Source organism: Carassius carassius, chromosome 44 (genome assembly GCF_963082965.1).
Source record: "Carassius carassius chromosome 44, fCarCar2.1, whole genome shotgun sequence".
In the NCBI taxonomy this organism is placed as follows: domain Eukaryota; kingdom Metazoa; phylum Chordata; class Actinopteri; order Cypriniformes; family Cyprinidae; genus Carassius; species Carassius carassius.
The window spans coordinates 21,963,170-21,990,706 of NC_081798.1; the positions used below are offsets into that span (position 1 = coordinate 21,963,170).

Below are 27,537 nucleotides of genomic sequence, written 5' to 3' on the forward strand. Positions count from 1 at the left end.
CCAATCAATCAGAATGAGAAAAAAAGCAATTAACGTGCTTCTTACTCTATAAGAGAGCCCTGAAATACTGTGCCTTAAAGTTCAGTTCTCCAAAACTAATCACTGTTTTATACATTGTCTCAAACATTTGAGATTTTTCTTATTCACGGAAACACTCACACAAATTGTCACGCTTCTCAATCAGAAAGAGCTGTGATAGTGAGGCAATGCTGTGCTGCAGAACACTGAAATGGGTTTTAGATTACAAAGATTTCCACAGATGGCAGAAAGTGATATATATATAAATCACAATAAAATCTGCCTTTAGCAAGAAAGGTAACTGTTTTGGACTAATTATAATACAATACTGACATCTAGTGTTAACGGTTGCATAACCCATTATAAAAACTGTCCCAGAAGTTACACCACTTTTGTGACATCTGAACAGGGGCCATACAAAAAAAAAAAAAAAAAACAAAGAACAAAAACTATAACCCATAAACTCTTACTCAAAGGCCAAGTATTCTACTTTGTTCAAGAAGCTTGTTATTCACTTCTGTTGGGTCGCCATTGATAATGTGTTAAAAGAACACAAAATCATTGTCACTAAGAAATGTTGTCATGGGAACAGAGGTGCTAGTCATTAAAAGACAATGCCAGCTGGATGAGATATGATTCAGTATGGCAGTAACAAACGCAGTGAGTGAAATTAGAAACAAACCAGCTTAATTTGAAAGCAAAAATTAATCTTTTATCAAAAAATGGAGATACACAAAATATGCTCTTTTAAAAAGACTAAATGAGAAAAAAAATCTGCTATGTTTTCAATGTTTCAAAGGAAAAAAACATTCAATAAACAGACATTTATACATTTAAATATACTGTTAAATCCAGCAGGAGAAAAGTATAAGACCTCATTACTAGGACTAATTCAATTTGAAAACTGTTCATACATGTTATATTTGTCATTGCAATCCATCCTGAATGCAACAGAGTATCCATCAGCAACCAAACCTGGCCTGAGAACAATAAAATTCAAGCTCATCAAAACAAAAAGCCCCTACAGTTGTCATCCAATTGTTATGAGAGAGGCTACATCAGACGTGCACATTCAATTTCAGAGCAGGCACACACGACTGCACCCTTATTGATAAAAAAAAAGCAATAGCAAAAGAAAACCCCAAATACAATCATTATGTCAATCTCAGGAAAAAGCACTAAGGTCCCTTGGTACTGCTATTTTCTTTCAGCACTAGCCATTTTAGCTCTTAATTTCCCTAATGTTACCCTTGGGCTTTGGAAGGGACCTCGTATTTGAAGACTACACTGAAGATCTTGCCTCCAAGACGCTCAGCCAGCCAGGAGTTCTTTATGACGGCTAGTTTAAGGCTCTCACAGCTGAGCATGGCGTAGTAGTTGGTGTGGATGGCCCGACCCATTCCTTCAATGATCACCAGATCTGTGCCACGCTCCCTAACGACTGTGGCCAGGACTTTGTCCAAGCGACTGAAGAATGAATAACAAAGAGAGAGACCATGGTTTAAAGCAGAGGGAACTCCCATTACATTGGCTCTCTGTTTCACTCCAATAAATGAAAATACAAATAAAGATGAAAAACATTATACCTCAGGTCTAAACAAGGAGAACTAGAACCATTCTGCACCAAAGCAAGTCTGTCCTCTTTGAGTGCAGTGCTGAAAAAGAGAACATAGAATTGTGTATTGGTTCACAACATTAATTTTTCAAAGAAACCTCTTTAAAAGCTCTAACCCTTTAAAGCCTACTGTATCATATTTGATACATAACATTCTATTGCAGGGGTCGGCAACCTTTTTGACATGTGCAATTTTTCATTTTTCATTTTTTTACGCATTATACAGCAAAAAAACAATAGCCCTATTTCATTTTCTAACTAAACTTAGCTTCATTGTAGGGTTATGAGAAAATATCGATACACGTGGGTATCGCGATATTTGGTTTGCCGATAATGTACCGATTCTCAAAAACATAAAATCAATATTTAAAAAATAAATAAATAAATACATAAAAAGATTCATGCCAGTTGTTTCGTTTAGAGTTTATTAATCTCTAAACAAATCCTGAGTGACAGGAAATACTAGCATTAGAGCCCACCACTAAACCACAGCTTTAATGTAGTTCGCTGCTAGTAATGGAGGGTGAAAGATTTGTCCCAGTTCATGTGTCAAGTGTACAAAGCTGAAGTGTGCCGTCATTTGGGCTTTTGTGGTAAAGTCCAATGCGGAACTGTGGCGCTGGCGCCACCTCTGTTGGCGCCAGCCATGATCCGTGTGAAGAGGCTCACGCAGGGTGCAGCCATAGATGGGAGGGACGCCCCACGGCTGCAGCTTTCTTTCATTTTGGGGGGCGTTTTGGTGCGGTGCTCGTGTCGCGGTTTCAGCGATTCCATAAATACAAACTGAAAAAGTGGAAAGGTTCAACATCTGTATGTTTCGTTTCATTCAGGAATCCTGTTAGCACTTTATTTTTCATTGATTTTAAGCAAATGTAATTCTTTTGCTCAGATAAAATTTTTATGACATAGTATGTCACAATTGTAAAGTTAAACTGTGAAACATTAAAGCCGGGTCTAAAACTATATTTGGTCTTTTTATAAAATACATTTTATACATATTATACATTTAACTAAAGGATCCTGCAAGCACTTTAATTTTTCCCCCTTTACTCATACTGCACAAAAAGTTGTTCAATAACGTTGAATGTTACAGGGACTTATTATTGCAAATGCAGATCCCACTGTGTTCTGGTTTAACAATTTTTGTTTATTTATTTATTGCTAATGTTTGCATATGGTGGTGTTCTTAAATGACAGCTTTCCTTACAATTTATACTATTCCTAAAATAAGAAATATCCCAATACATCGCCTTGCTTACAGTATCACAGTGTACCGCAATATATCGTATTGCAACTCCAGATTCTTGGCAATACACAGCCCTACTTCATTGTTTGTAAAGAGAGAGACAGAAGCAGGCCATTTACACATCTCTCTCTCTCTCTCTCTCTCTCTCTCTCTCTCTCTCTCTCTCTCTCCTTCTCCCTCTCCCTCTCCCTCTCAAAATGGCCATAATTGAGAAAAAGAAATTGAGTAGTTTGCATCACTGTAAACATCTGTCAGTCATTTTCTATCGTAAAACGTGTCGTTAAAGTTGACTAATATTAAATGATTTGCAGCTTCATCGAGATTTGCAATTGCATTTGGATTACAGTATGTCGCAATTTATGCGTCCATGTATGGAAAACACAATTGAAACACAAGTGAAAATACAATTTGCAATGCCTTTTGAAAATGGTCCAGAATATCCTTTCATACATGTGCACAAAGGCTGCTGTTGTCATGTGACATCATCTATACTCATATTTACATACTACATAGGTGAGAGACTACTAGGGTTTGGGTGGTCTCAGCTTCAGACGTCAGACGTTTCCACTGTCACTTCCGGGGCTTGATCGTGCCTCGATGAAAACCTTGGGCCAAAGCCGGCCAGCTGGGGTTAGAGTTGTGGTCATGAACAAAGGTGGAATTTCTCCACGTCTTGAGAGCTCAGCGCTGCAGATCATTTCAGAAAGATAACAGCTATAGCACCAGTATTAAAGACTTTTTTTAAAATAAGTTGAGCTCAAAACTCACTCTTAGTCAGCAGCGAGTGTTTGAAATAACTTGATCCGATGTGGATTATGATCACCATACAAGGCAGAAATATTTATAAGCGATGTAAAAGACTATGCACACTAAACATTAACATTACCACAGTAAAGAAGGGAAATGCAACCACTTGGAGAAATCAGACGTCAGCTTCTTATTCTCAATTACAATTTTGTATTTATTTAGTAACATTTTATCTGTCATAAGTCTTGTCTCGAGAGTAGACTTGTGCCGGTATTCGGTAATGCGATATATTGCGGTGATTAATACGCACGATATTGTTATCGTGGGCACTTTCTAAATACCGTGAATAAATATACATTACAAATTATTTAGAATTTGGAATGCATTTTATGAATATTACTCCCATCAGCTGCTTAAAATGCACAACACCGCTGTATGCTGCTTGAAAGAGTGCATGCGTTCTGATGTGAACAAGCGCGCATAAGAAGCACATGGAGGAACATGTGAGAGACACGCTGAATGAAAGCACATTCACTCTCTGACAGCAGATGGTGCTAAATGCAGCCCTTACCCTGTAAACATAAAAAATTATCTTTAATAACCAATTCAGATTTGTGTTTTCCCTATGGTGTTTATTACAGAGCCAACTACTGAAATATTTAGACTTAATAGGCTATTTATCTTCAAACATTCATTATTATTATTTTTTTATCTGGACTACAAATGCCCTAGATATTTTTTTTTAAGTGTTTTGATCTTTTATTGTTGATTCACTTTACATTATGGCTTCATTAGTTAACAAACTGCCAATGAAAAAATTATTCTGAACATTCATTAATCTTAGGTATTCCAATATTTAATAACACATTGTTAAAATTGAAAGTTGCAACTGTGTTATTTAACGAGCTAACATGAACTAAGACTTGTATTTTTTAACAAAGATTAATAACATCTATAGCAAATGTAGCTATTGCTCATTGTTTAGCTGTGCATTTATTGAATGAGCACTATGTGATGTCCCAACTGATTACACTATATTTTATGTATTGCACTGTATTTTATGTAAAATCATTTTCTATCTTAAATTCATTTTAAGTCAATTTTTAAATCATTTTCATTTTCAAGTTCTTAAATTGCTTTTTATTTTTGTGATTATTTTTCTTCATGACTTTTTTTTAAATTTCTTTTTAAATTACCATTGTGTACGAAATGTGCTATAAATAAACTTGCCTTGCCTTGAATGTTAATGCATTAACTAAGGTTAACTAATGAGGTCTTACTGTAAAGTGATACCTATTGGTCTTTATAGTTTTTTTGCACTTTAATGTCTAAAACATTTAACTTTTATATGTTTTTCTGTATTGCTTTGTTTTAAATGTTTAGTTATTTTTGTTATAAGAAAAAAAGTTATTTAACCTGTTATACTGTATTATGACCACTTTTTCAAAACAAAATTTCAATACCGTGATAATACCGTATACCGTGATAAAAGCATTATCAATTAACCGCAACAGGAAAATTAGATACCGGCATATCCCTACACGAGAGTTTAGCTCCGCGTAGCATATGTCATCAAAATATAATAATTTAATAAATATAAATAATATAATAATTTTTTGTTCAGGAGCTTTTATAAAAATAGAGAGTCTGAGCTGCGGATCATTTTAGAAAGCTAACAGCTATAACACCAGCATTAAAAACTTTTTTAAATAAGTTGAGCTCAAAACTCACTTTCAGTCAGAAGCGTGTGTTTGAAATAATTTGATCCGATATGGATTATAATCATATATATTTATAAGGTATGTAAAAGACTATGTACGCTAGATATTAACATTACCACAGTAAACATTGTAAATGTGACCGTTTAAAAAAATCAGACATCACAATCATGTATTTATTTAGTAACTTATATTATCTGTCATAAATTTCATCTCGAGAGTTTAGCTCCACGTAGTCTGTCATAAAAATATAATAATGTTTTTTATTCGGGAGCTTTTATAAAAATAGGATATTATCATTCATTCTAAATGTGAGGTATAGGCTACTGTGGCTATAAATAAACAAACAGACTTGACTGAATAAGCAGGCTATTTTCATAAGCGTTAAAAATAAATCAATAAAATAGAAATACATTTATTTCTGTGTGATTAATTTTGAGTCCTGATAAATTAATTCATTATGATCAATGTATCACTTATTCTATAGTAAAACATCGGTGCTTTTGAATTTGAATATTTAACAAAGCATGCAAACAAACGGATGTTTTTATCATATTCGTTTTGTGATCGCGCTAGTTCCAGTGACTTATTTCTTAGTTTTCTGATAACTTCTCAATTGTTGGTTTCAGGAACACTGTCGCGTGATGTTGTTCCTAAGAGGCATGTAAAGGGCGGGTTTACATGAAGCGCAGCGGAGCTTCAGGCTCGACAGTGGAAACCCTGCACTATTCTGGCCTTGGTGCTACTGGCCCAAGGCTATTGGTCCTGCCCGGCCCGTTTGAAGCCCTCCCTCGCACTGGCCCGATAATGGAAATGCAGCTAATGAAAGCTGCCATGAATTCCAGACCTTTAGTCTAAAGGTCTGGCTACGCAAGACTAGGGGTTGGCTATTGTTTGAATTTTATCGATTCCAAATCCGATTCTGCTTATTGATTTCGATTCCAATGTGGTTAAAAGAAAAAAAAGTCAAACATTTAGATATCAAACATTTATTATGTGTCTCTTTTCGCCAAAAATGTAATTGCTGCTGAATACCATGAACCGAAATCAGCCGGCTACATAAAAACTGGATTCAATTAAGAGCCGTTTGTGTGCAAAATAGAACGACATGCTTCTGGATAAATTTAGACTTTTTTAATGAAGGTTTTGAATTAATCTCTTGAACAAATTATTCAAAGAAAAATTATTTTTAACAGCCCGTTTCCACCACCTTAAAAAAGATGTGCACACATGAATTGATAGGTGGAACTGAAAGTTTAATTTTACAATAATGTTCAGATTCTTGACCTTAAGAATCCAATTCTGTAATTGTAATTGATTTTCGATTCCTAACCCCAAGAGACTACATAATTTAATTTCAACCCTGGTAAAGAGGATGAGCACTCACTGAATGACAGGGTCCATGGCAGCTATTCTCTCTGTTAGGATCTGCAGCTCACTGTTAGTGACGTCATTGAGGGCAGGGCCTGAGTTACTGGCAAGAACAACCTTAAAGCCAGCATAATCACATATGTAACTAAAAATGCGAGAACACTATAAAAAACTCAATAATTCGATTTTTTAATAATTGTGAATTGTTGTTGACTTACCTCTGTGCCTCTGATGAGAAGTTCTCTAATGAAAGGGAAAACCCCAAGAATAATGTCTATTCCACTATTATCTACGAAAAATAATGCACATTTATGAGGAGGACCCTGTAAAAGAAAACCAGTAGGTACACCTTCAATCAGGACCAGGAAGACTTTGTAGATTGTTTAACATGCTTTCAGACAAAAATATTAAATTCTTGGTAGGCACAATGTCCTGAAACAGATGCAAAATATATGTTTTCTGTAATGTTTAAAAACAGGCCGGGGTAGACATTGATGCAACATGTAAGTTTAAAAATTACTCCACATTCAAATTCCAAGCCAGTTGCTGTCACTGTGTCCTACCCAGTTTTCAACAAGCAAATTGTTTTGTTAACATAAGTAAATAAATATACTGCAAAGCAGCACATTATCACAGTCTATAAAAACATAGAGTCATAAGAAAAAGTATTCAACCCATACAACTGGTATATTTACTAATAATGGCTAATATAAAACACATATTTATGTGCACCTAAAAAGATCTTGGACAAAACATTTGTTCACATAAATTTGCCCTAACCATCGTTCAAATACTGAAGGTTAAGTAGAAAAATAATGACATTGGTTTTACTGATTACCTTTTAGTGAACTGGATTTTTGGAACTTTTAGTTTTGGCATAAATTAATGCAGATATCTGATGTTTTGTTTTTAATTCCTCCATAATTCCTCTATATCTACAATTAAAAGTACATTTTAAAAATAAATAAATAAAATTAATCCTGTTTTTTCACTCTCCCTTTCTCATACATCAAAACTGAAAAAGTCTGTCAGCAGTGTCATTTTTATTTTAACACATTATCAAGGTATTATTATTGTTATTATCAAAATATATGCACAAAATATATATAGTTTGGACGTGTTTTTGTTTAATATTATATTAATATAGCACTTGAGAGGCCTGTTAAAGACTGTCGAATTAAGATCTGACCTTCAGTCTCTCAATCCACTGGTTGTAGGCATCCACAAGCCATGGCCTCTCTGGTAATAAGAAATGTATATAGATTAGATATAGAAAGAAATATAGACAGAACAAAGAATATATTATAGTACTGTCAAATGATTGATCGCATCCAAATAAAAAATTATTGTTTACATAATATATGTGTACTGCGTATATTTATTATGTGTACGTATATAAAAATGCACACACATGCATGTATATATTTAAGAAAAAACTTATGTTTATATTTTAAATATATTTATTATGTAAACATATGTAAATAATTATGAAATAAATTCTGTATGTGTATGTATTTATATATACATAATAAAAAAAACTTTTATTTTGAATGCAATTAATCGCGATTAATCATTTGACAGCACTAATTATTATTTGTATTATATTATTTTTAATAGTTTAAAATAAGTTTTCATACCTTGTAATTGCAGTTTTGCTTGTTCAAACCCAAACTCTGGATCTGATTCAAGCACGCTAAAAGAACAATTAAAGGTAAGAATAAACCCAATGTGTGTGAAAAACAAAAAATTATTATAAAAGTATAGCATACACTCACTCTGACACAGCTTTGGCTCCCCAGTCAAAAACGTTGCCAGCCAGGAGGCCTTTGACCAAAGTGAACTGTCTCTGTTCCCAGCTCAGCTCCTCTACAGACTTCACTACTTTCAGATAGTATTTCAGGGCCATGTCATTCTCCTTCTGCTTAACCTGCAGACAAACAGAGATTCAGATGGAGTCTGATAAACTCGATCAGCCAATAACATGGTTTAACCACTTGAAAATAGACACACAGATGCATAGAGATAGAATCTAAAATAATCTAATTAAAAAAAGAAAAAACTGTTTTTTTTTTTTTTTTTAAGTTTTTAATCTTAGACTATGGGGAACTGATGAACTGATGATGAAGGATGATTCAAGATTCATTGTAAACCTTAGAGTAGGGGTCAGGAAAGTTGAACTCGTTTAAACAGTGTTCTCTTGTGTCTAAAAGACTTCTGACGGTGAGGGATCCATAAGCACTAGAGGTGAGAGGAGAGGCAAGCTACATTAGAAGAGAGAAACACTCATACAGCAACACTCAAGCACACACACTACAAGACTGACTAACTCATAAAACATCCTAATATCTACTTAGATTTTGATGAATATTAAGCAACAGATATATCAGTCCAAGCTGAAGAATGAATCCTTAAGACTGAAGGTTCATGGTAGCTCTTACAAAGGCTGGTGCCGAAGAGTCTGGAGTTTATGACGATATTTCTGGCGAAACTTCTCTGCTCTTTCCACAGCTTTTGGTTGGTCTTTCTGGCTAGCTATGGCTCGCTTCACCACCTGTTGAAAAACAAAATGAGTTCATGAACATTCATGATTTCTTTATTTCTCTTAGTTTTGTTGTGGAAAAATCTTAGAATAGAAGCATTGACATTTAACATGCATGTACTGCATATACTGCAAGTACTGTCAGGCCTCTGCAGTTGATCCAGAATGCAGCAGCGAGGGTAGATCCAAGTCTGAACCTGATGGCATTTATTTTCGAACCCTACTGGACCTGAACATAAACAGCATTGACGTGCACAGCCTAAAGCCCTGCAGTCAGTATAAAAAAAACAAAAACAATACTCACTGATTTGTCCTGCTGACTGATTTGGCCACTGCTCCATTATTTTTATTTATTCATTTACTTTTATTTATTATTACTTTATATTACTTTCTGCCTTATAGATACAAAGTTATTTCTTATTTCTGGATTGAAAAAAATAAACATGATAGCGTAATACAAATTTTTATGGATAGCCAAAAATAAAAAATGGATTCGCTATTTTATGTTTTTTTTATTATTATTTGTTTTGCATATTTGTCACACTTGAATGTTTCAGATCAAACAAATTTTAATACCACACAAAGATAGGCTTCCAGTTTTATTACAGGTAGAATGCAAAATGTTTGAGTAAAAGCATTTCAGTCAAATGTAATTTATGCAATATTTCAAACTTTTAACCCACTGGGGAAAAGCAACCCATGGCAACAGTTAAAAAGCAGCCAGATTCCATGGAAAAAACAACCCTGCATCCAACACAAGCTGCACGAGTCAGATTTGATCATGGGTTGAGAGTAAGGAGAGATGACTTGACAAGAAGTTGGAGGATTTGCTCCTTAACAGATTCTGAGCTCATAAGATGTGCTCCCTTCACACAGTGCGTGCGATCACGATATCGAAAGTAAAATTAAACTGTGACAGTGCAAGTGCTAATTTCAAAGTGATTTAAATACCCCATATATTGATAGCAGCTCCCTGATGCATGAAAAATTATATACAATATTAGCCGGACCAGACACAAAAATCATGAAAGCGGATGGTAATGGTCAGAATCAGATTTTCAGCAAGAGCAGGATCAAGTAACAAATCTTGTGCTATTACGCAGAAGTGCAGTCAGTCAGTGTGCACCGTAACAGACGACTTGTTTAAACCACACAGAACCCCACTATTTGGACAAATATACATAATGAAAAGATTAAGATCCCACGGACACCCTGTTAAAGGTTGCACTACCATGAAAATCACACAGCTTCAGTGTGACTGAAGTAAAAGTAATAATTTCATAGATACTGTTTATAATAGTTTTTATATACTAAAATATGTATGAACTTAATAAATGACCTAGATTATTTATTTAGCAAAATCTTGTCATTTTAATAAATGTTACAAGAAATTAATTAAAAATTGTTGCTGCTTCAATTAGCTCAGTGTGCTCTCTTTAAGCTCTTCCACATTGAACGCACATATAAATACTTCATAAACAGACTTTAAATATAAACTGATGGTTGTCACTTAATAACTTATTTTCACATCTTTAAGATGACAAAATCTAAACATAACTATAGTTTATGCCCAAAGATGAAAGAGGCATGTCATCCATTCAAGAAACCGGTCATATCTGTCCAGGAAAAAACCTAAGGCTGGAATACACTACACGACTTTTAAAATGTGAACAGATTTGTAAAACACCAGGCATCATACACTTAACGACTTTGTAAATAAACTTGAAGAAAATAAACAAGGTAACTGTGTAGTAGAGTTGTCCAACTCATCACTCAGGCCGATACGATACTCACAGGGCCTAAAACTAACTTTTTGTCACACCTGCCAATGGCCGGTGACATGATCAAATTTACAGACCAAAAATTTTTTTTACCGGCCATAAAACTCTTTTTGCAAAAACAACCAGTTATTACTACTACAATAATTAAACATATTTGCAATGTTTTTAACTAGTCCCTCAATTTTCCCTATTAAAGGCAGGGTAGGTAAAAAATGTATAAAAAACTTTTTTTCCAAATTTGTTTAAACTTTATTTATATATCAATACATAATTAAAATGTAAGTACTCTGAAAAAGAAAGTATAAAAATCGAGTGTCTGTAGACCTCTCACGACTGTTTTAAAGACAGCTCATTATTTCCATTCACTCCACCCCCTCCCTTCTGGGCTCCTATAGATTATTTATCGTGTTATGTTAGCTATATTACGCAGCTACGTGTGCTAATGACACATGCTTCATGAAAAAATAAACAAAAAAATATGTATGATCAAAATACAAAAAGAAAGATTTACCTGTCCAGCAGAAATAAAGCCATCAAGGAGTCCCTTTTCAGCCCCTTGAGTTCCCTCAGTTCTCGCCATCGCTGGAAAGCCACGCCGATATTAACTCGCATTTTATTTCTTTGTTTATCTAAAGACGTTTTGTTCATTGCCTTTTCTTGTACTGTTACTGTCTTCCTTTTTTTGCCTGGTTTGCCTTCACTAACTGCATAGGGGTGGTGTTGGCGCAGTGGATAAGACACATGCCTTTGGTGTGAGAGACCCGGGTTCGAATCCACTGTGAGACACCAATGTGTCCCTGAGCAAGACACTTAACACCTAGTTGCTCCAGAGGCGTGCGATCTCTGACATATATAGCAATTGTAAGTCGCTTTGGATAAAAGCGTCAGCTAAATGAATAAATGTAATGTAAAAATGTAATAGGCCGGTACTGTGAATTTTGCTTGCTGTTTCTCTGCCATTGTTTTGGTATTCCTAGGATCCGTGCCTCTTGAATTCCTCAAATCAAACGTGCGCGCGCAAGTGGGCAGGTCATGTGTGGCAAAAGTGTGGTTGCCATGGTTGCGAGAGAGTGACAGTCGCCTAACCCAATCCTAGGTTTCGTCCCGAATGGAAATAATGAGCTGTGTTTAATACAGATTAAACGGTCTAGAGTCACTCGATTTTTATACTCTTTTTATCAGAGTACTTACATTTTAATTATGCATTGATATATATAGAAAGTTTAAACAAATTTGGAAGAAAGTTGTTTATAAATTTTTTACCTACCCTGCCTTTAATTATAGCCATTCAACATTACAGTATAACTGAAGCCCATTGATTTTAACATTTAATAGGCTCTGAAATACATAAGAAGATGTGACAATCCCCATCAGTAAACTGATGCCTCGTTCTATTTAATGACGAAATTTACTGACACTACGTTCAGATGATTTGCAACTTGTGTTGTGTCATCAAGTTTAGACTTTTAGCGCAGCGGGGTGCGGCACAACAATTCTCGCGTCCAGTGTAGACAACGTTTGACAGTGTCTGCTCCATTTACAAATAATTTAAATTTAAAATAATAATAATAAAAAATAAATAACCTAAACCAGCGGCATTACAAGAGGGAAATATAGTCTAGAAAATATATTTACACTAGCTCTGTCCTACGTCCATGACACACACTCACTGCGAAGTTGGCACTTTTAATCTTAACAGCTCTTAACGGCGAGTGTGCACTTGGATGGTTAGATGTATGATGGGCTAGTATATATATAAAAAAAAAATCCTTTAGGTCTTTCCAGCATTAACGTAATACTGCTGTTTTTTTTTATCATCTTGTCTCAGTTATAAATTTGACTGATAAATGATAAAGAATTATATTAAAACTTGTTTTGAACAGTTTCTTTGTCATCTGAATAATGATTTTAAGTAGGGGGGAGAAAAATCTATTTAAATCGTAAATCTGGGATATTTTTTAGGCAATATTGCCAAGTCCTACTCGCATGTGATATTGCTAGAATCAGCTAGGACAACTTCTTTATGTTTACAGATGTGATGTAATGATTTGGCAGCATGCTCGAATTTCCGCAAGCTACTACCAGTACCACACAAATTACAAAACATTATTATAAGCACACCATTGTGAGTCGGGCTAAAGTAAGGCAACAGTTTTGAACACTGGCTGGTTATGTACTTGCTCAAATATTGATTTTGCATAGTTTTTACCAAAATATACGTTTTTATAAACCGGACTGCAGCTTTAAAGTAATAATTACTTTTACAAATTTTGCCAGGTTAGTGACACCAAAACACCTACATATCAACATATACCTGACCAGAAAGTTATTTCTGTCTTGTTTCTACATTTGAACAGAAATTCAACTCGCATTGGGTGGTTGTTGCTAAGAATAAAGCCATGATCACATTAGACTTGAATGCTGCTTCGGTCGTTATATGACATTATGCTCTGCAGCGTTTTTTTAACAACTTTAATTCAACACAACACACATAATAATACATCTAAAATGTAAAAACATACACTCTACTCCAGTATCCTACAGTGCTGCAGTTTTTAATTTATGTTCTTTTAATTCAGCTACAAAGTCACATGGTTTCATCTGATGTGAATTCGCAGGTGAGATTTCACCAAGCATGTACTTTGGAATGCAGCGAAAAACAAAACTTTTCACATAGGTTTTGCATTTTCAGTCTGATGCATTTGCATGCACAAGAATGGAAGTCAATGGATGAAAAGTACAGTGTGAACACTTCTTTAGCCACAAAGTTGACCGCCCTTTATGCGGAGTTGTGAGATTACATATTTATTTTCTAAAAGGTTAGCATAGCAAGTTAATAGAAAGTCGCAAAATGAAAGACAAATATACAAAGCCTGGAGGACTTACCCCATCCAATGCCTCCTCAAAGCAGTAGAGCCAGTACTCCCGAGCCAACACATCCTCGGTCAGGTCCACAGTGTCTGGAATATAAGAGGTCGGATCCTGCAGCAAGGGGAGGTTGACTAGCTGCCTTTCCAGACGGTCCATCTCCAACATGTCAAACTGGAGACAATGAAAAAAGAGAAGTACGTACCCACAATGCATTCAATGGCAATTTGTACATTCACTGACACAGGAAAGGCTATAATTCCGCAGCAGACATTGGAATATACCAAGAAAAGGTTCAAAAAATAAAACCGGCATACACATCTTACTTAAGGGTTCACTCAGGATAGAAATATTCATTCTTTCCTATAGAAATTATTTTCCTATATGCTGAAGAGTTACATTTTTGTAGGCGAACCCAGAAGTTATCATTACCTTGGATTCCTTGACGGAAGTGAAGGGAAAAGTGTTTATTACATTTGAAATATGGATATTTTTCTTACAAAAACACATGTATTTGCTTTAGTGGGACTTTATTCATGCCCCAGAGCAGCCTGCAGCATGTTTTATTATGAATGCACGTACATTGACGACTTGTGGACTGTTCAACTGCAACACCCACTGACTGCAATGATAAAGCTTGGGATAGCCAGGACAATTTTTAATACAACTCTGACTGGATTCGTTGACCGGTCATAAATCGGAACCGGCCGGTTTTTGGTCTTCTTTTGGCCGATTGTTCCGGAAGTTCGCCCGCGTGCACATACTACCAGCTCACAAATAAGCGCCTTTCCTGCATGCACTGAAGCTGCACAAGCGTACTGTACCCGTCCGTGCCCTGCACAAGCAGAGACAGTGAAGGGATGTTCAGCTCAACTTCTCGCGTGTTGGATGAGAAACGAAACGGACTAAACTGTGACAAAACTAAAATGTTTTTTTTTTGTAAGTAGAACTTGCATGCATGTTTGAAAAGCCAGAAGTAAACATCAGTTCTGTATAGGATGATTATTTTTATTTTACCTTAAAATTTTATCGACTTGATTTTAAAATCACCTGATGTAGCACACTGAAAAAAAGTGTTTCATCCAATTAAAAAATTTTAGGGTAATGATTCACATCTATATTTTTTAACTTGAGACAATAGTTATTTATTTTTAATAAATTTAAAAACAAATTTAAAAACTAAAATACTGAATGCTGATTAAGAAACATCTTTACACATCTGAATGTGTGTTGATTGTGGTGTTTGGATTGTAGAACTATGCAGTTATTGCATTTAATTTCACATGGTTACAGTTAATCTTTTAATTTAAGGCCAGTTCTATGTAGTTTCAACCCAATTCAAAAACAAAAGCTAAATGCTGATGTCTGTACCATCTATGTTAGTACTGAATGTAGGCTACTTACTGTGCAGTTACTGCTGTTAATTTCAGATGGTTACGGTTATTGTTTTCAACAGCCAAAAGCCAGTTTGGCCTAATAAACATACCAAATAAACATCTTGTTTGCACACTTTCCTTCTTTCTTGCTTGTTGCTTAAAGATACAAAAAAAAAAAAAACTAAAATCGGTATCCGAATCGGCCAGTTTGCTTGTAAAAAAAAATCGGTATAGGAATCGGCCAAAAATCATGATCGTGCATCCCTAAATAATATTAATGGTAAATACAAGCTCAGGATATTTTTTGTTTGTTTGTTTTATTCTATGGCGTAATATACAGTACATAAGTAACATCTACTATGAATTATAAAAGTTTTATTTGTGTTGAAACATACTAGCATGTGCGTGGATGAATTAGATTGTTTTGCAATATTAATATATCAGTTCAACTGATAGGAAAACTCATCCAAAAAAATCAGGCAACCAGCTCAGCCTCACTTACACATCCAGCTGGATCACAGAAAACGTTTTGGCAAAACACATTTCTGATCATTTATTAATTTTAATTTCAACTTCTTACATGTTCTCCATGAACACCGGTCCAAACTCAGGGCTGCAGAGCGAAAATGATGCAAATCAAAAGATCCAGCTGACCTGTTTTTGTATCAGTCTCTGTTTTCATTTTTTTTCTGTTATGGTCCACTCTGCCAAAACTTCTTATTTCCACAAAATTAACTGAACAAAGACAGAACTTTTTTATTATCCCTGACACTTTGGTTGTATAGCTTAATTTCACCAAACAGCTGGGCTACGTTTATCTCAATAATCCCATCAAATTCAGTCAGAAGTCTTGAGGTATTCTTTGATGATCATCTGACCTTTTAAAGACCACATTGTAGAGACCGTACAGTCATGCAGGTTTGCGTTGCACGGTGTCAGGAAGTTCAGGCCCTTTTCAACAGAATGCTGCTAAACAACTTTCTGGCAACATGTCCGAACATGTACAATCAAACCACTATAGATGATTCAGAACGCAGCAGCATGGCTGGTCTTAAAGGGTAACTTCACCCAAAAATGTAAATTAGAGTTTTACTTACCCATGGTGCATCCCTAATATTATTTCAGGCATTTAACCAAAAATCCATTCCAAAAACTCCTGGTGACTTCGGGACCATGGAACCAGAAGTCCTAAATGCTCTTTCTGGGTTTTGGCCTACGAAAACACAATCTCTGCAGCACTCTATTTAACACCCAAACCAAACATTATTTGAGGCTAGGGATGCAAAGATATGAAAATTTTGTCTGATAATGATAACCGATAATTCCTTAAATATGAAAGCTGGTAACCAATATGTTGGCTGATAAATCTAAATCCACATTTTTACATAGTTTTTGAGAGCCTGATTACCAAAAAAGTCTCACCATTAAACGGCATTAAATAATTCAACATAAATCAAACAAAGCAGCCTTACAAATACATAAAATAATGCTTAAATAATTGAAACGAGTTACTGGACAACATTACTTACGTGTAAAAAAAATTATATTTTAAAATTTGTGCCATAGACATAGCGGATCGGGGGGGGGGGCCTGACAATAAGACGATCATGTAAGGACTATAGCCAGAGATATTGTCAAAATCATTAAATATTATCATTATTAAGAGTATTTGGCATTTAATTAATGTAGGCCTTTTATTTTCTGGCTATTATTATTAGGTTAGTTTTATTATTAAATTAATATTAATTTAATAATTTTTAGATTTTTAATTTTTACATTCACCATGGTGAAAGACATTCACCAGCATAGTTTGACTCGCACAAAGTTTGCACGTTGCTTGTATGATATCTACTGGCTCCCCTTCACGGTTTAAAACAGAAATAGACTATTTCCAATATTGCAATGCACCCGCGCTACAACCCAAATAGTCAGATGTGTCGTGGACACAACGCACTGAAACACGGCAAATAAACCCAAATAATTCACAACTTTTTTATTACGGTAATATTCTCTTTATAATATTATGTTTATGACATTCCCAATTATAATTATTAATGTTGTGCATTGCTGTTCAAGCTGCGTGTGCTGAAGCTAAAGAGCTGAATGAACACCAGTAAACTGAAGTGCTGACATCTTATATAACATAGGGAAATGCATCATATATTCAGATATTTATACAACATAAATATAATATTACAACTTACATATGTACAAAAAGAGCAAATGCACACGTGAACTCGAACTAAGTTACGTGCTAATCAGAATGTGTAACTTCTGTTGTGGATACGCTCTTCCCGCAACAGTGCGCTGAAACCAAACCAAAAGAAATCATAATGTTTTATTAGAATAGCGTTCTCACTATAATGTTTTATATATTTGTTTATATATATCTATATATATATATATTATGACAATTTCAATCATCGTTATTAATGTTGTAAGCTGCTGTTTGAGCTGCCAGCGCTGTGCTAAAGATGATCAACAGCAAACTGAAGCACTTTATTAATAAAAAATCTGATGTATATGCATAAAATAAACAATACAACGTACAATTGCACAAAAGGGTGTAAATGCACAAGCCAACTTAACTGTGCTAGTCATGTGGATCTGTTGTGGATGCGCTCTTCTCTTAACAACGCGGGCGAACAAAGATTTAGTTACATTATTTTACAGTAGCTAATAATCTCATTAAAATATGACAAACTTGCCCTTCACGTGTTTCCAATGATATTTCAAGTAATTAAAAACAGATAAAGATGTCTGTTTATTGCATGTTTGCATTGGAAAACAAGCAAAAAGCAGCACAGTGGAACACAACGACGCATTCTGTGTAGAGGGGCCCTTATAGTGCAATCAAAATGCTAAATTTATGACAAATTTCCACAGCAGTAACTGTCAAAAATACCAGACAGTGAGTTCTCATCTACAACTAGATAATTTGCACCATTTACACTCATGAGAAATAAGTGCATCACACCGAATTATAGCCATTGCAACATCACTTTCATAATGATAAAAAAAAAACTTTTGAAACCACTAAAAGAGATTACTAAAAGAGATTTCCCCCCCCCCCCAAGGAAAAGACCATGCAAAGAAAACCACAAGAAAGCCTGGATGCAAATGTACTTACTGGAAACTGAAGGGAAAATATTAGGGTACAGATAGTGAAGATGGATGGATGAATGGACGAATGGAGAAGAGGAAAAGAAAATAGATGAAATAAGAACATTACAGAGAACATAAAATAGCTCATGAAAGATAAGTAGCATGCATCTCAATAGGCCAAATCCATAAATATAATAATGCATTTAAAATTGAACTCCAACTACAATCTAGTCTTTCAAAAAAAGAAAAAACACTGAAACAACAAATTTACTCGAGGTCTTATCTTATGTGCAAATTACCGTTCCACTACGAGCCCGCTGCACAGGATTCAGCTCTGGAGATACACTCATGAGACCAGAGCTGCCAGCATAGTTCTCTCCCCAGCTGTACTGGTTAGGATCTAACACAAAGAAACAAGTAGGGTAAACTCACTGCAGCAAATAATAACTGTTTGATTTAGTATACAGCAATAGCTTACTGTCTTCTTCTGCCCCCTTCAAAAAGGCCCCAATAGCACCAAGATATCCTTCATGTCTTAGAAATAAAGCCTGGACCTCCCCCTACAAATAAACACAATTCTTTATCCGAAATGCTCACATAACACATCAATATGTAATAATATTTATATCCTGAGAACGTAAGTTATTACTGTATTATACATGAAGAAAGAGAATTAGGTGATAGGAAATTTAGTGCCTGTGGCAATGATAAATTATAAATATTTGACAATTTGAAAATATTAATCATTGTATCAAACACTCACGTAATCATTATTGATACAGTATTCTACAAATTACAATCAAGAAAAAAAGGTTGGACACCTTTGTGAAGAAATTTATGCTATAGGTGATGGTGTGCATGGTAACGGGATGTCCTCGAATGAAAAATCCTCCAAAATAGACCCTGGTAAGGTTGTGCAGTTTGGCATAGAGGCAGGCAAGCTGTCCAATGTCATTGCTTATCATGTGCAGTAGGCTCTTGGCCATGTCTTCTTTGGAGAACTCTGAGCAATATACAACAAAATGCCCAAGTAAGTGAGATCTGCCATGTTAACTATTCTTTGAATTCATGGTGCAAAACAGTGCAGATGTTACTTTAGACCTTAAAAAGTAGCATCTGCAACTCTGTTACACTTCCCTCATTTATGCCTGTGTGAAACCAAAGACCTTTGGCTTCATTTCACATTAATAACACTGCAAACTAGGTGAAGGGTCAAATGACTCTTCCTGGGTGAGAAAACAGTCCATACAATAAACTGCCTCATGTTACAATCAAACCACTTTAGTTTATTCTCTGCTTTACCTTTGTCTGTGGTGGCTGATTTCCCAAAGCTACTTGCAATGAGGTCTCCAGTTAATCCCAGGGACCCGTAAGCACCTCCATAGATGTCTTTAACAAGCATATCCACATTTGTGTGTTGTCCTTTGGATGCTAACTGCAAAAGCTCATCAAACCTCTAAGACAGAGAATGAGAAGGGATGATAAAAAAAAAACATATATTAAGTGAAATTAAGAAAGAAAAAAAACTAAAATGTAGAAATTCCTAGTAATACTTCACATAATGACGCACCTTAGTTTTTGTAAGTAAAGCTCCAAGACCCCAAAAAGTACCACCACCTATAGAACTACCACCAATACGCTCAAATTTGTCCTCTGCTTCAACCTTCAAAAACAGGACATGGGTGCTCCCTTTAGAAAGTCTGCAAACTCAGGATTTTTTTTGTTTTGTGAGTATAATGCAACAGAGGCATCTAGATCCAGTGAAGTACAGATATACCTTTACTATTGAGACTCCAGAGCCAATATTTATAAGCAGGTAAGGGAAGATGTCCGGATGTGTATTTTGGAACCGAAATTCAGAATCAGCATGTTTGGCATACACAAAAGCTTCATGAGGGATATTCTTCAGAACAAAGTTGCATCCCTTGATCAGACAAGTCATTTCATCCTCTTTGTCCACTCTAAGAGAAAAAAAATCCTTGAACTCCAAGAATGTCTATATCATTCTCAGTAAGCTATAAAATTTCACTTACTTTAGCTTTAACTTCTTTTCTATCAGGTCCTTGAACTTGTGTGCCCCTCCACCAGTTGCTTTTATGACTTTGGTTTCTGTGTTGACCAGGTGGTCTTTAATGAAATCCAGGCAGGTTTCAATGTAAGCATTCTCAAACTTGATAAAGTGAAGACGGGCAGTGATCTCTTCCTGTACAGATATCTCATAAAGAGGGTCACCATCTGTTTCCTACAAAGAAGTAACATGAAAAAATCTACAATTAAATATTTAAATAATTAAATAATTTAAATTTTAACTAATGTTGATGCAAAGAATCTTAAAGGTGCAATAGGAGATCTTGGAAAATGTTAACATTAGCCTGATAGCACTGAAAGCGAACATCCCACCCTCCCTGCAATCGCTGTTCAAAGCCACGCCCCCTGAACGCATGCTCACAGACCAGAATAACAGACATAACATTACTACAATAGGTTACATCAGCGGTTCCCAATTCCAGCCCATGTTCCGAAGTGAAGTGAAGTAAACCCCTGCTTAGGGAGTAGGGAGCAATGAACACGGTGTAGGGATCATATCGATCGGATCATAGTTCATTCACGTAACGTTAGCTCACTTCTAACAAGTTGGTCATCTAAATCAGGTGTGTTAACTAAGCAAGACATGCAAAATATGTGCGAAGAGACTGGAATTGGGAACCGCCACTTTTAAAGCTTTAAAAGTACTACAATACCAGGAAGGAAGACCAGCTTGTTGATGTTTGTCTTCCTTTCTCGCTCTGTCTGCACAGCGTGCGTGAATGCGCTGATGATGTATCCTGTCTGCGCGAACAGGGTGCGCAGAGGTGCAGTTACATATGTTGACAGGCATATAGGAAAGCCATTTAAAAACGCTCGGACCGAGCAATTTGATTGGACGTACATTTCTTGGTTCTATGCCTTCCACAGAATATATAAATACAGATAAATACATTTAGACCACTTAACTTAAAGGGATACTCCACCCCAAAATTTACATTTTGTCATTAATTAAATTGTGTTCCGAAGATAAAGCTTTTACGGGTTTGAGACGACATGGGGGTAAGTGATTAATGACAAAATAGTCGTTTTGGGGTGGAGTATCCTTTTAATGATTGCTATAGAGATGTGAAGAAACTTTCAACCAGCATAACAAAAAAACTATTCTGAAGACAATCACCTATTGCACCTTTAATATAAAGCAACATCCATGAAACCTTTTTATTATATGTTCTTTACACAAACTATTTTTTATGAACTCTTCACCGTTCTTTGGTAAACCCAAAACTAGGGCTTCACAATAAACGGCTTTACTACACTGCGCATGACAATATGGGATTTAATGTGCAGCCCTACCCAAAACAGTTCCTCTATGGCGCTGCTTTTAAATTTAAAAATTACCATTATCATGATCATGAGAATGCTGTGCAGTCAAAAAAGGACTGCAATATATCCAGCAATACCTTGATAGACTGGGATCATATGCCATTAACGTCGTTTATAACAGTTAATGACCACTATGCTCTTTTACTTTTTATTGAGAGATATTCCATTGAGAAATACATACTTGCATGACGTATTTCCTGTATTTAACTGAAGTGTTCAAGTGGGTGTGAAGACTGCAAGCGTGTGTAGGACTTTTAATTAATCAATGGAACACGCTTACAACAAACTACTGATGGCAGATGGACTATTCTGATGATGCTTTTCATACCTATAGCCCTTGGCAGTGTATTTTACTTGGCAGTCTATGGGACAGTCTCAAGCTTCCCAGTTTAAAATATCCAAAATATTTTAAATTGTGCTCTGAAGACGAAAAAAGCTTTTACGGGTTTGGAACGACATGGGGGTAAGTGATTAATTACACAAATTTCCTTTTGGGGTGGAGTATTCCTTTAATGGCACTTCATTGGCATTTGTTTTTCTTTTGTAAATGCATTCTCAAGTGGCCAAGACTGCAAGTGTAGGTATTGGGACAGGCCCAGAAACTCTTTTGGATGGACTTTGTGCTTTGTAACTTTGCAGATCTTTTCACGCAAAAAAAAGCAACATTATGCACTAAAGGAAGTTGAAAATGTAAACAAGAATAATAGGAATCATATTTGTTTTTTGTTTTTGTTTTTTAAATTTGTAAAGTACATGAGTTTCTCATTAGATTTTTTTGACACTCTCTCCCTTGTCTCCAAAAAAGGCCCCTTATGTTATGTGTAATCATGGTGTTAAAGGGTTAGTTCACCCAGATAGCAAAATTATGTAATTAATAACTTACGCTCATGTTGTTTCAAACCCGTAAGACCTTAGTTTATCTTTGGAACACAGTTTAAGATATTTTAGATTTAGTCCGAGAGCTCTCAGTCCCTCCATTGAAGCTGTGTGTACGGTATACTGTCCATGTCCAGAAAGGTAAGAAAAACATCATCAAAGTAGTCCATGTGACATCAGAGGCTCAGTTAGAATTTTTTGAAGCATCGAAAATACATTTTGGTCCAAAAATAGCAAAAACAACGACTTTATTCAGCATTGTCTTCTCTTCTGTGTCTATTGTGTGAGAGAGTTAGAAAAAAAACAGTCTGGATATCCAGTTTGCGCACGAATCATTCAGTTCACCAAATCGAACTGAATCGTTTTAAACGGTTCGCATCTCTAATACGCATTAATCCACAAATGACTTAAGCTGTTAACTTTTTTAATGTGGCTGACACTCCCTCTGAGTTCAAACAAACCAATATCCCGGAGTGATGCATGCACTCAAACAGTACACTGACTGAACTGCTGTGAAGAGAAAACTGAAGTTGAACACCGAGTCGAGCCAGATAAGAAGAATCGAGGAGCTGATGATACTGCGCATGTGTGATTCAGCGAAGCAGACTGACACACAGAGCGCATGAACCGAACTGATTCTTTTGGTGATTGATTCTGAACTGATTCTGTGCTAGTGTTATGAGCGCGGGTAAACCGAAGGCTTGAATCAAGGGCAATCATCGCAAATGACGCCATTACGTCGAGCGCAAAAGAACCGGTGAACCGTTTTCTTCAACCGGTTTATTGAATCGAACTGTCCGAAAGAACTACTGGTGATCCGAAAACCAATGCAACCGGTTCTTGACTCGTGAACGAGTCAGTCTTTTGTTCGTTATCTGGCTCGGCTCGGTGTTCATCTTCAGTTCTCTCTTCACAGCAGTTCAGTCAGTGTACTGTTTGAGTGCATGCATTACTCCGGGATATTGGTTTGTTTGAACTCAGAGAGAGTGTCAGCCACATTAAAAAAAGTTAACAGCTTAAGTCATTTGTTAGGGGTGTAACGGTACGCAAAAATCACGGTTCGGTACGTACCTCGGTTTTAAAGTCACGGTTCGGTTCATTTTCGGGACAGTAAGGGAAAAAAATGCAAACATTAAACTGCAGGTTGTTTATTACTATAAACATTTTTTTAACAATTTGTTTACACTTTTTTAAAATACTTTTTAATAAAATATATATAAAATAAAAAAAGAATAAGAAATAAAATACTGCTGCAAAGTTCTCCACTAAATAAAATACTCTGTCTCAAACCAATATCATATAATAAAATATAATGAAAAATATAAAAAAATAACTATGATTACAGTGCAACATTACCAATCCCAGCTTGCTCATATTTAAAAAAATATATATATAACTTTTCCAAAGTGTAAAGTGCAGCATCAACAGTTTCAGTTTTTAGACCTGCTCAGATTTCGTTATTGTGTTGGACCGATCGGAATTAAGAGCAAAGGTCTGTTTAAATGCCGACGGAAACTGCGTTTGAATTACAATCGTTTGTTTCCTAGTTGTAGTGATGTTCACCCTCGCGTGATGCCTTTTGAAAACCTTAAGCCGGTGACACACTGGCATATTGCACCTGTCAAACACAGTCAATACTGTTGACGGTGTCCTTTATCAGTAGGCTTTATATTTATGCTCAACATGAATTATAGATATTGTTGTAGTGAAGACAAGATCCTGTTCTAGACTGTCGGCGGTCTCCCTCTTTGTCACCTACAGTAGCAGCAGCGCGTCAGCGCCGCGTCAGGCACCATTCTGGTGTGTAAAGACACAGAAAACGCGAAGCAGGTGTCACGCAACTGACAAACAGCAGAAACGCCACGCTCACGCCACACAGCCAGTGTGTCACCAGCCTTAGAATCAGTTGCAGGGCGGGATTTGCGCTGCACTTAATATGTTTGTTTGGAAACACGAAAATGTATATGTTCCGCAAACAAAATATTGCATTCGGTACACACGTGCACCGTACTGAAAGCCCTGTACCGAAACGGTCCGGTACGAATACACTTACCGTTACACCCCTATCATTTGTGGATTAATTCGTATTAGAGATGCGAACCATTTAAAATGATTCAGTTCAATTTGGTGAACTGAATGATTCGTTCGCGAACCGGATATCCAGACTGCTTTGTTTTGAACTCTCTCACACAACAGACACGGAAGAGAAGACAATGCTGAATAAAGTCGTTGTTTTTGCTATTTTTGGACCAAAATGTATTTTCGATGCTTCAAAAAATTCTAACTGACCCTCTGATGTCACATGGACTACTTTGATTATGTTTTTCTTACCTTTTTGGACATGGACAGTAGACCGTACACACAGCTTCAATGGAGGGACTGAGAGCTCTCGGACTAAATCTAAAATATCTTAAACTGTGTTCCAAATATAAATGGAGGTCTTACGTGTTTGGAACAACATGAGGGTAAGTTATTAATTACATAATTTTGCTATCTGGGTAAACTAACCCTTTAAGAGAAAAGGTCTTACCTGCACACTTACCTTCGCTGAATGATCAAATGACCTTACTTTGGCAACTTTATGCTGGACAGTGGAGTAATATGCCAGTTTTGTCAAAGAGCCACCTGTCAGATAAGATGAGGTAAATTGTTACTTTATTCAGTGTTCATATACATTTAACATTCTCTTATACGAATACTATTATGTTATTAAAATATTACATCAGATTGTTTAGGTTTATTAAAACATGACATGTTTTCACTTGCAGCCCAGTACTACAAAAAACTTGTCCTCGTTCCGCTCCGCTATATTTCTCTAATGAAGATTATTCAGTGGATGTTTACTGCCTCGAAGTCTTCATAAATTATGTTGTGTAGTGTTGTTATTCCTCCCATGTATTGAACAAACTGTCAGATTAGCAGCACGCGCTAACAGGTTTGAACGCAGCCCTGCCCAACAAAATCTGACACGTCCAAACTCCACAAGTGACTCTACTACGTTTGAGAAAAAACAAGGGTACGAGTTTGCATGTTATAATACCTATATCTATAGCGAACCTCTTGGCGTTCTCTAAATTGCGGAAAATTTCATCCGGGGGTAGTGTGATGCTCTTATCCATGCTGTGGGATCCTCTATCCGCCCCGCTAGACAGCGCCATCTTACTGCGATTGTTTTGCAAACTGCTACGCAACGTGAATGTCCCATCAAAGCTCAGAGTTGCGGTGAAATTTTACAGTAAAAGTCCCATTCATAAAACATTTTATTTTATTAAAACTATTATATTAAAAAAAAAAGTTTTTCAGTCGGAGTCAATTAAATCACCAACATCAAGACCTTTATTAAATGATAAGCTTTATAGATTTCTGAGAATTAAATTTGGGAATACAGTATTTAATATTGAAAAATCACTAACAGTTAACTAACAGTTAATAATTTGCAGATGCAGCTAGAGTCACAAACCAAGTCTATATATATATATATATATATATATATATATATATATATATATATATATATATATATATATATATTTACATTTGCTAATTATTAACTTAACTTTTTAGATGATGACAATTTGCAGCTAAATAAATAAATAAAAATAAATAAATAAACGGTGGCCGAGAGAGCTCAACGCGCTGCAAATAGAAAAAAACACCTGCAAATTAATAATATGACAACACAAGTGCTGCAAATTCTCACAACACAACCAAATAAAGAAACGCGATACAAATAAACTGAGCATTTGCAGCGCGTTTCTAAAAATGTTGTGAGCATGTCTGCCTGCTGTCAAACTGATAAAGATGTTTTCTTGATTTACTGGTGCTTTTTCTATTTGCATATGTTTTCTGAAGTTGCAGCACTTTGATCTCTCTCGGCCACCATATAAATAGGCAAAACATCGGCTAAATAAATAAACAAATAAAAATAAATATCTGTGATATTTAGACAGACTGACAAATTTAAATGTCATTCAGTGATTTAAAACATTTAGTGAAATAACAAGGTGAACCATAATTTCAGTGTGTTAACATGCTAAACAAATTAAAAAGACAAATTATATTGTATTTGCTGTTTTATGGCATATGGAATTTTTCATCAGGTTGCTATTGATTAGAGGAACATCTCTGTGTCCCAAATGTTCATACTATTCATCCTATAATAATATGTGAGATTAGAAATAGTACGGTGTCCGGGAGATGACATGGTCTGTTCACTTAGTTTTGTTGTGGCCACAACATAATAAATTGTAGGGAATGTGATAATATGTCATGGCCAAGAGATTTTAATTTGTGGGAACGTCTTCCTTATGTCGTGGCCTCGAGATGCTATTTTGAGGGAACGACAAATTTTTCTTGTGTCCATGAGTTTAATCCATAAACAAACCTGCGTGTCCATAGCAACCCAGAGATTTATTCATTAATATTTTGTTTTTAATTAAGAAATTATTATATTATATATTATAGAAAATATTTCATGATTAAATTATTATATTAACCAACCACATCTCCCGGACACCATACCATTTGATTATCATAGACTGTGGTAATAACAAAGAATACCCTTAAAGAAACTTTGGTAATATAAATTTTTTTAGCTATATATATATATATATATATATATATATATATATATATTATACATAATGTTATCTCTGATAGCCTATATTCATCTGCATACGTTTTATAAACATCTGTTTGGGCCATTAATTTTTAAATGCATCATTATGGAGAAAATATGAGAAAAGTTCTCCGAATAAAGATCCCCCGCTGGCAGATCAACGTGCTCCTTCTTTTCTCTCCAGTACAGTGGGAAGTTAAATTAAACTAAATATTGAAGATGTTAACTGTGACAAGATGATTGACAGC

General features: G+C 35.5%; 1 protein-coding gene across 2 annotated transcripts; it reads right to left on the reverse strand.

The window, feature by feature from the left end:
- Window positions 1–708: 708 nt before the first annotated feature.
- Window positions 709–25,869, reverse strand: LOC132126757 (4'-phosphopantetheine phosphatase-like). 2 transcript variants are annotated; one of them, XM_059538232.1, is made up of 19 exons: window positions 25,712–25,869; window positions 25,214–25,296; window positions 20,418–20,626; window positions 20,162–20,345; window positions 19,955–20,047; window positions 19,687–19,840; window positions 19,206–19,387; window positions 18,863–18,944; window positions 18,684–18,784; window positions 13,922–14,077; window positions 9,154–9,266; window positions 8,866–8,953; window positions 8,491–8,642; window positions 8,353–8,408; window positions 7,905–7,954; window positions 6,934–7,038; window positions 6,732–6,832; window positions 1,605–1,673; window positions 709–1,485 (listed from the first exon to the last, which is right to left on the reverse strand). In XM_059538232.1, exons 1-19 carry the CDS (start codon window positions 25,827–25,829, stop codon window positions 1,263–1,265), a joined length of 2,319 nt encoding a protein of 772 aa, XP_059394215.1. In that variant the 5' UTR covers window positions 25,830–25,869; the 3' UTR covers window positions 709–1,262. The 2 variants fall into 2 exon arrangements, with proteins under 2 accessions (XP_059394215.1, XP_059394214.1); XM_059538231.1 differs by having other exon boundaries at window positions 25,202–25,296.
- Window positions 25,870–27,537: the final 1,668 nt, after the last annotated feature.

Bases quoted from the DNA above. Each gene is read 5' to 3' on its own strand.
- LOC132126757 (XM_059538231.1), bottom strand. From the start codon at position 25,829: ATGGCGCTGTCTAGCGGGGCGGATAGAGGATCCCACAGCATGGATAAG. The intron at 19,841-19,954 runs GTGCGTCATTAT...TCTCTGTCTTAG, and splicing joins CTTTACTTACAAAAACTAAG to AGGTTTGATGAGCTTTTGCA. The intron at 14,078-18,683 runs GTAATTTGCACA...CATTGTCTCCAG, and splicing joins AGCGGGCTCGTAGTGGAACG to TTTGACATGTTGGAGATGGA.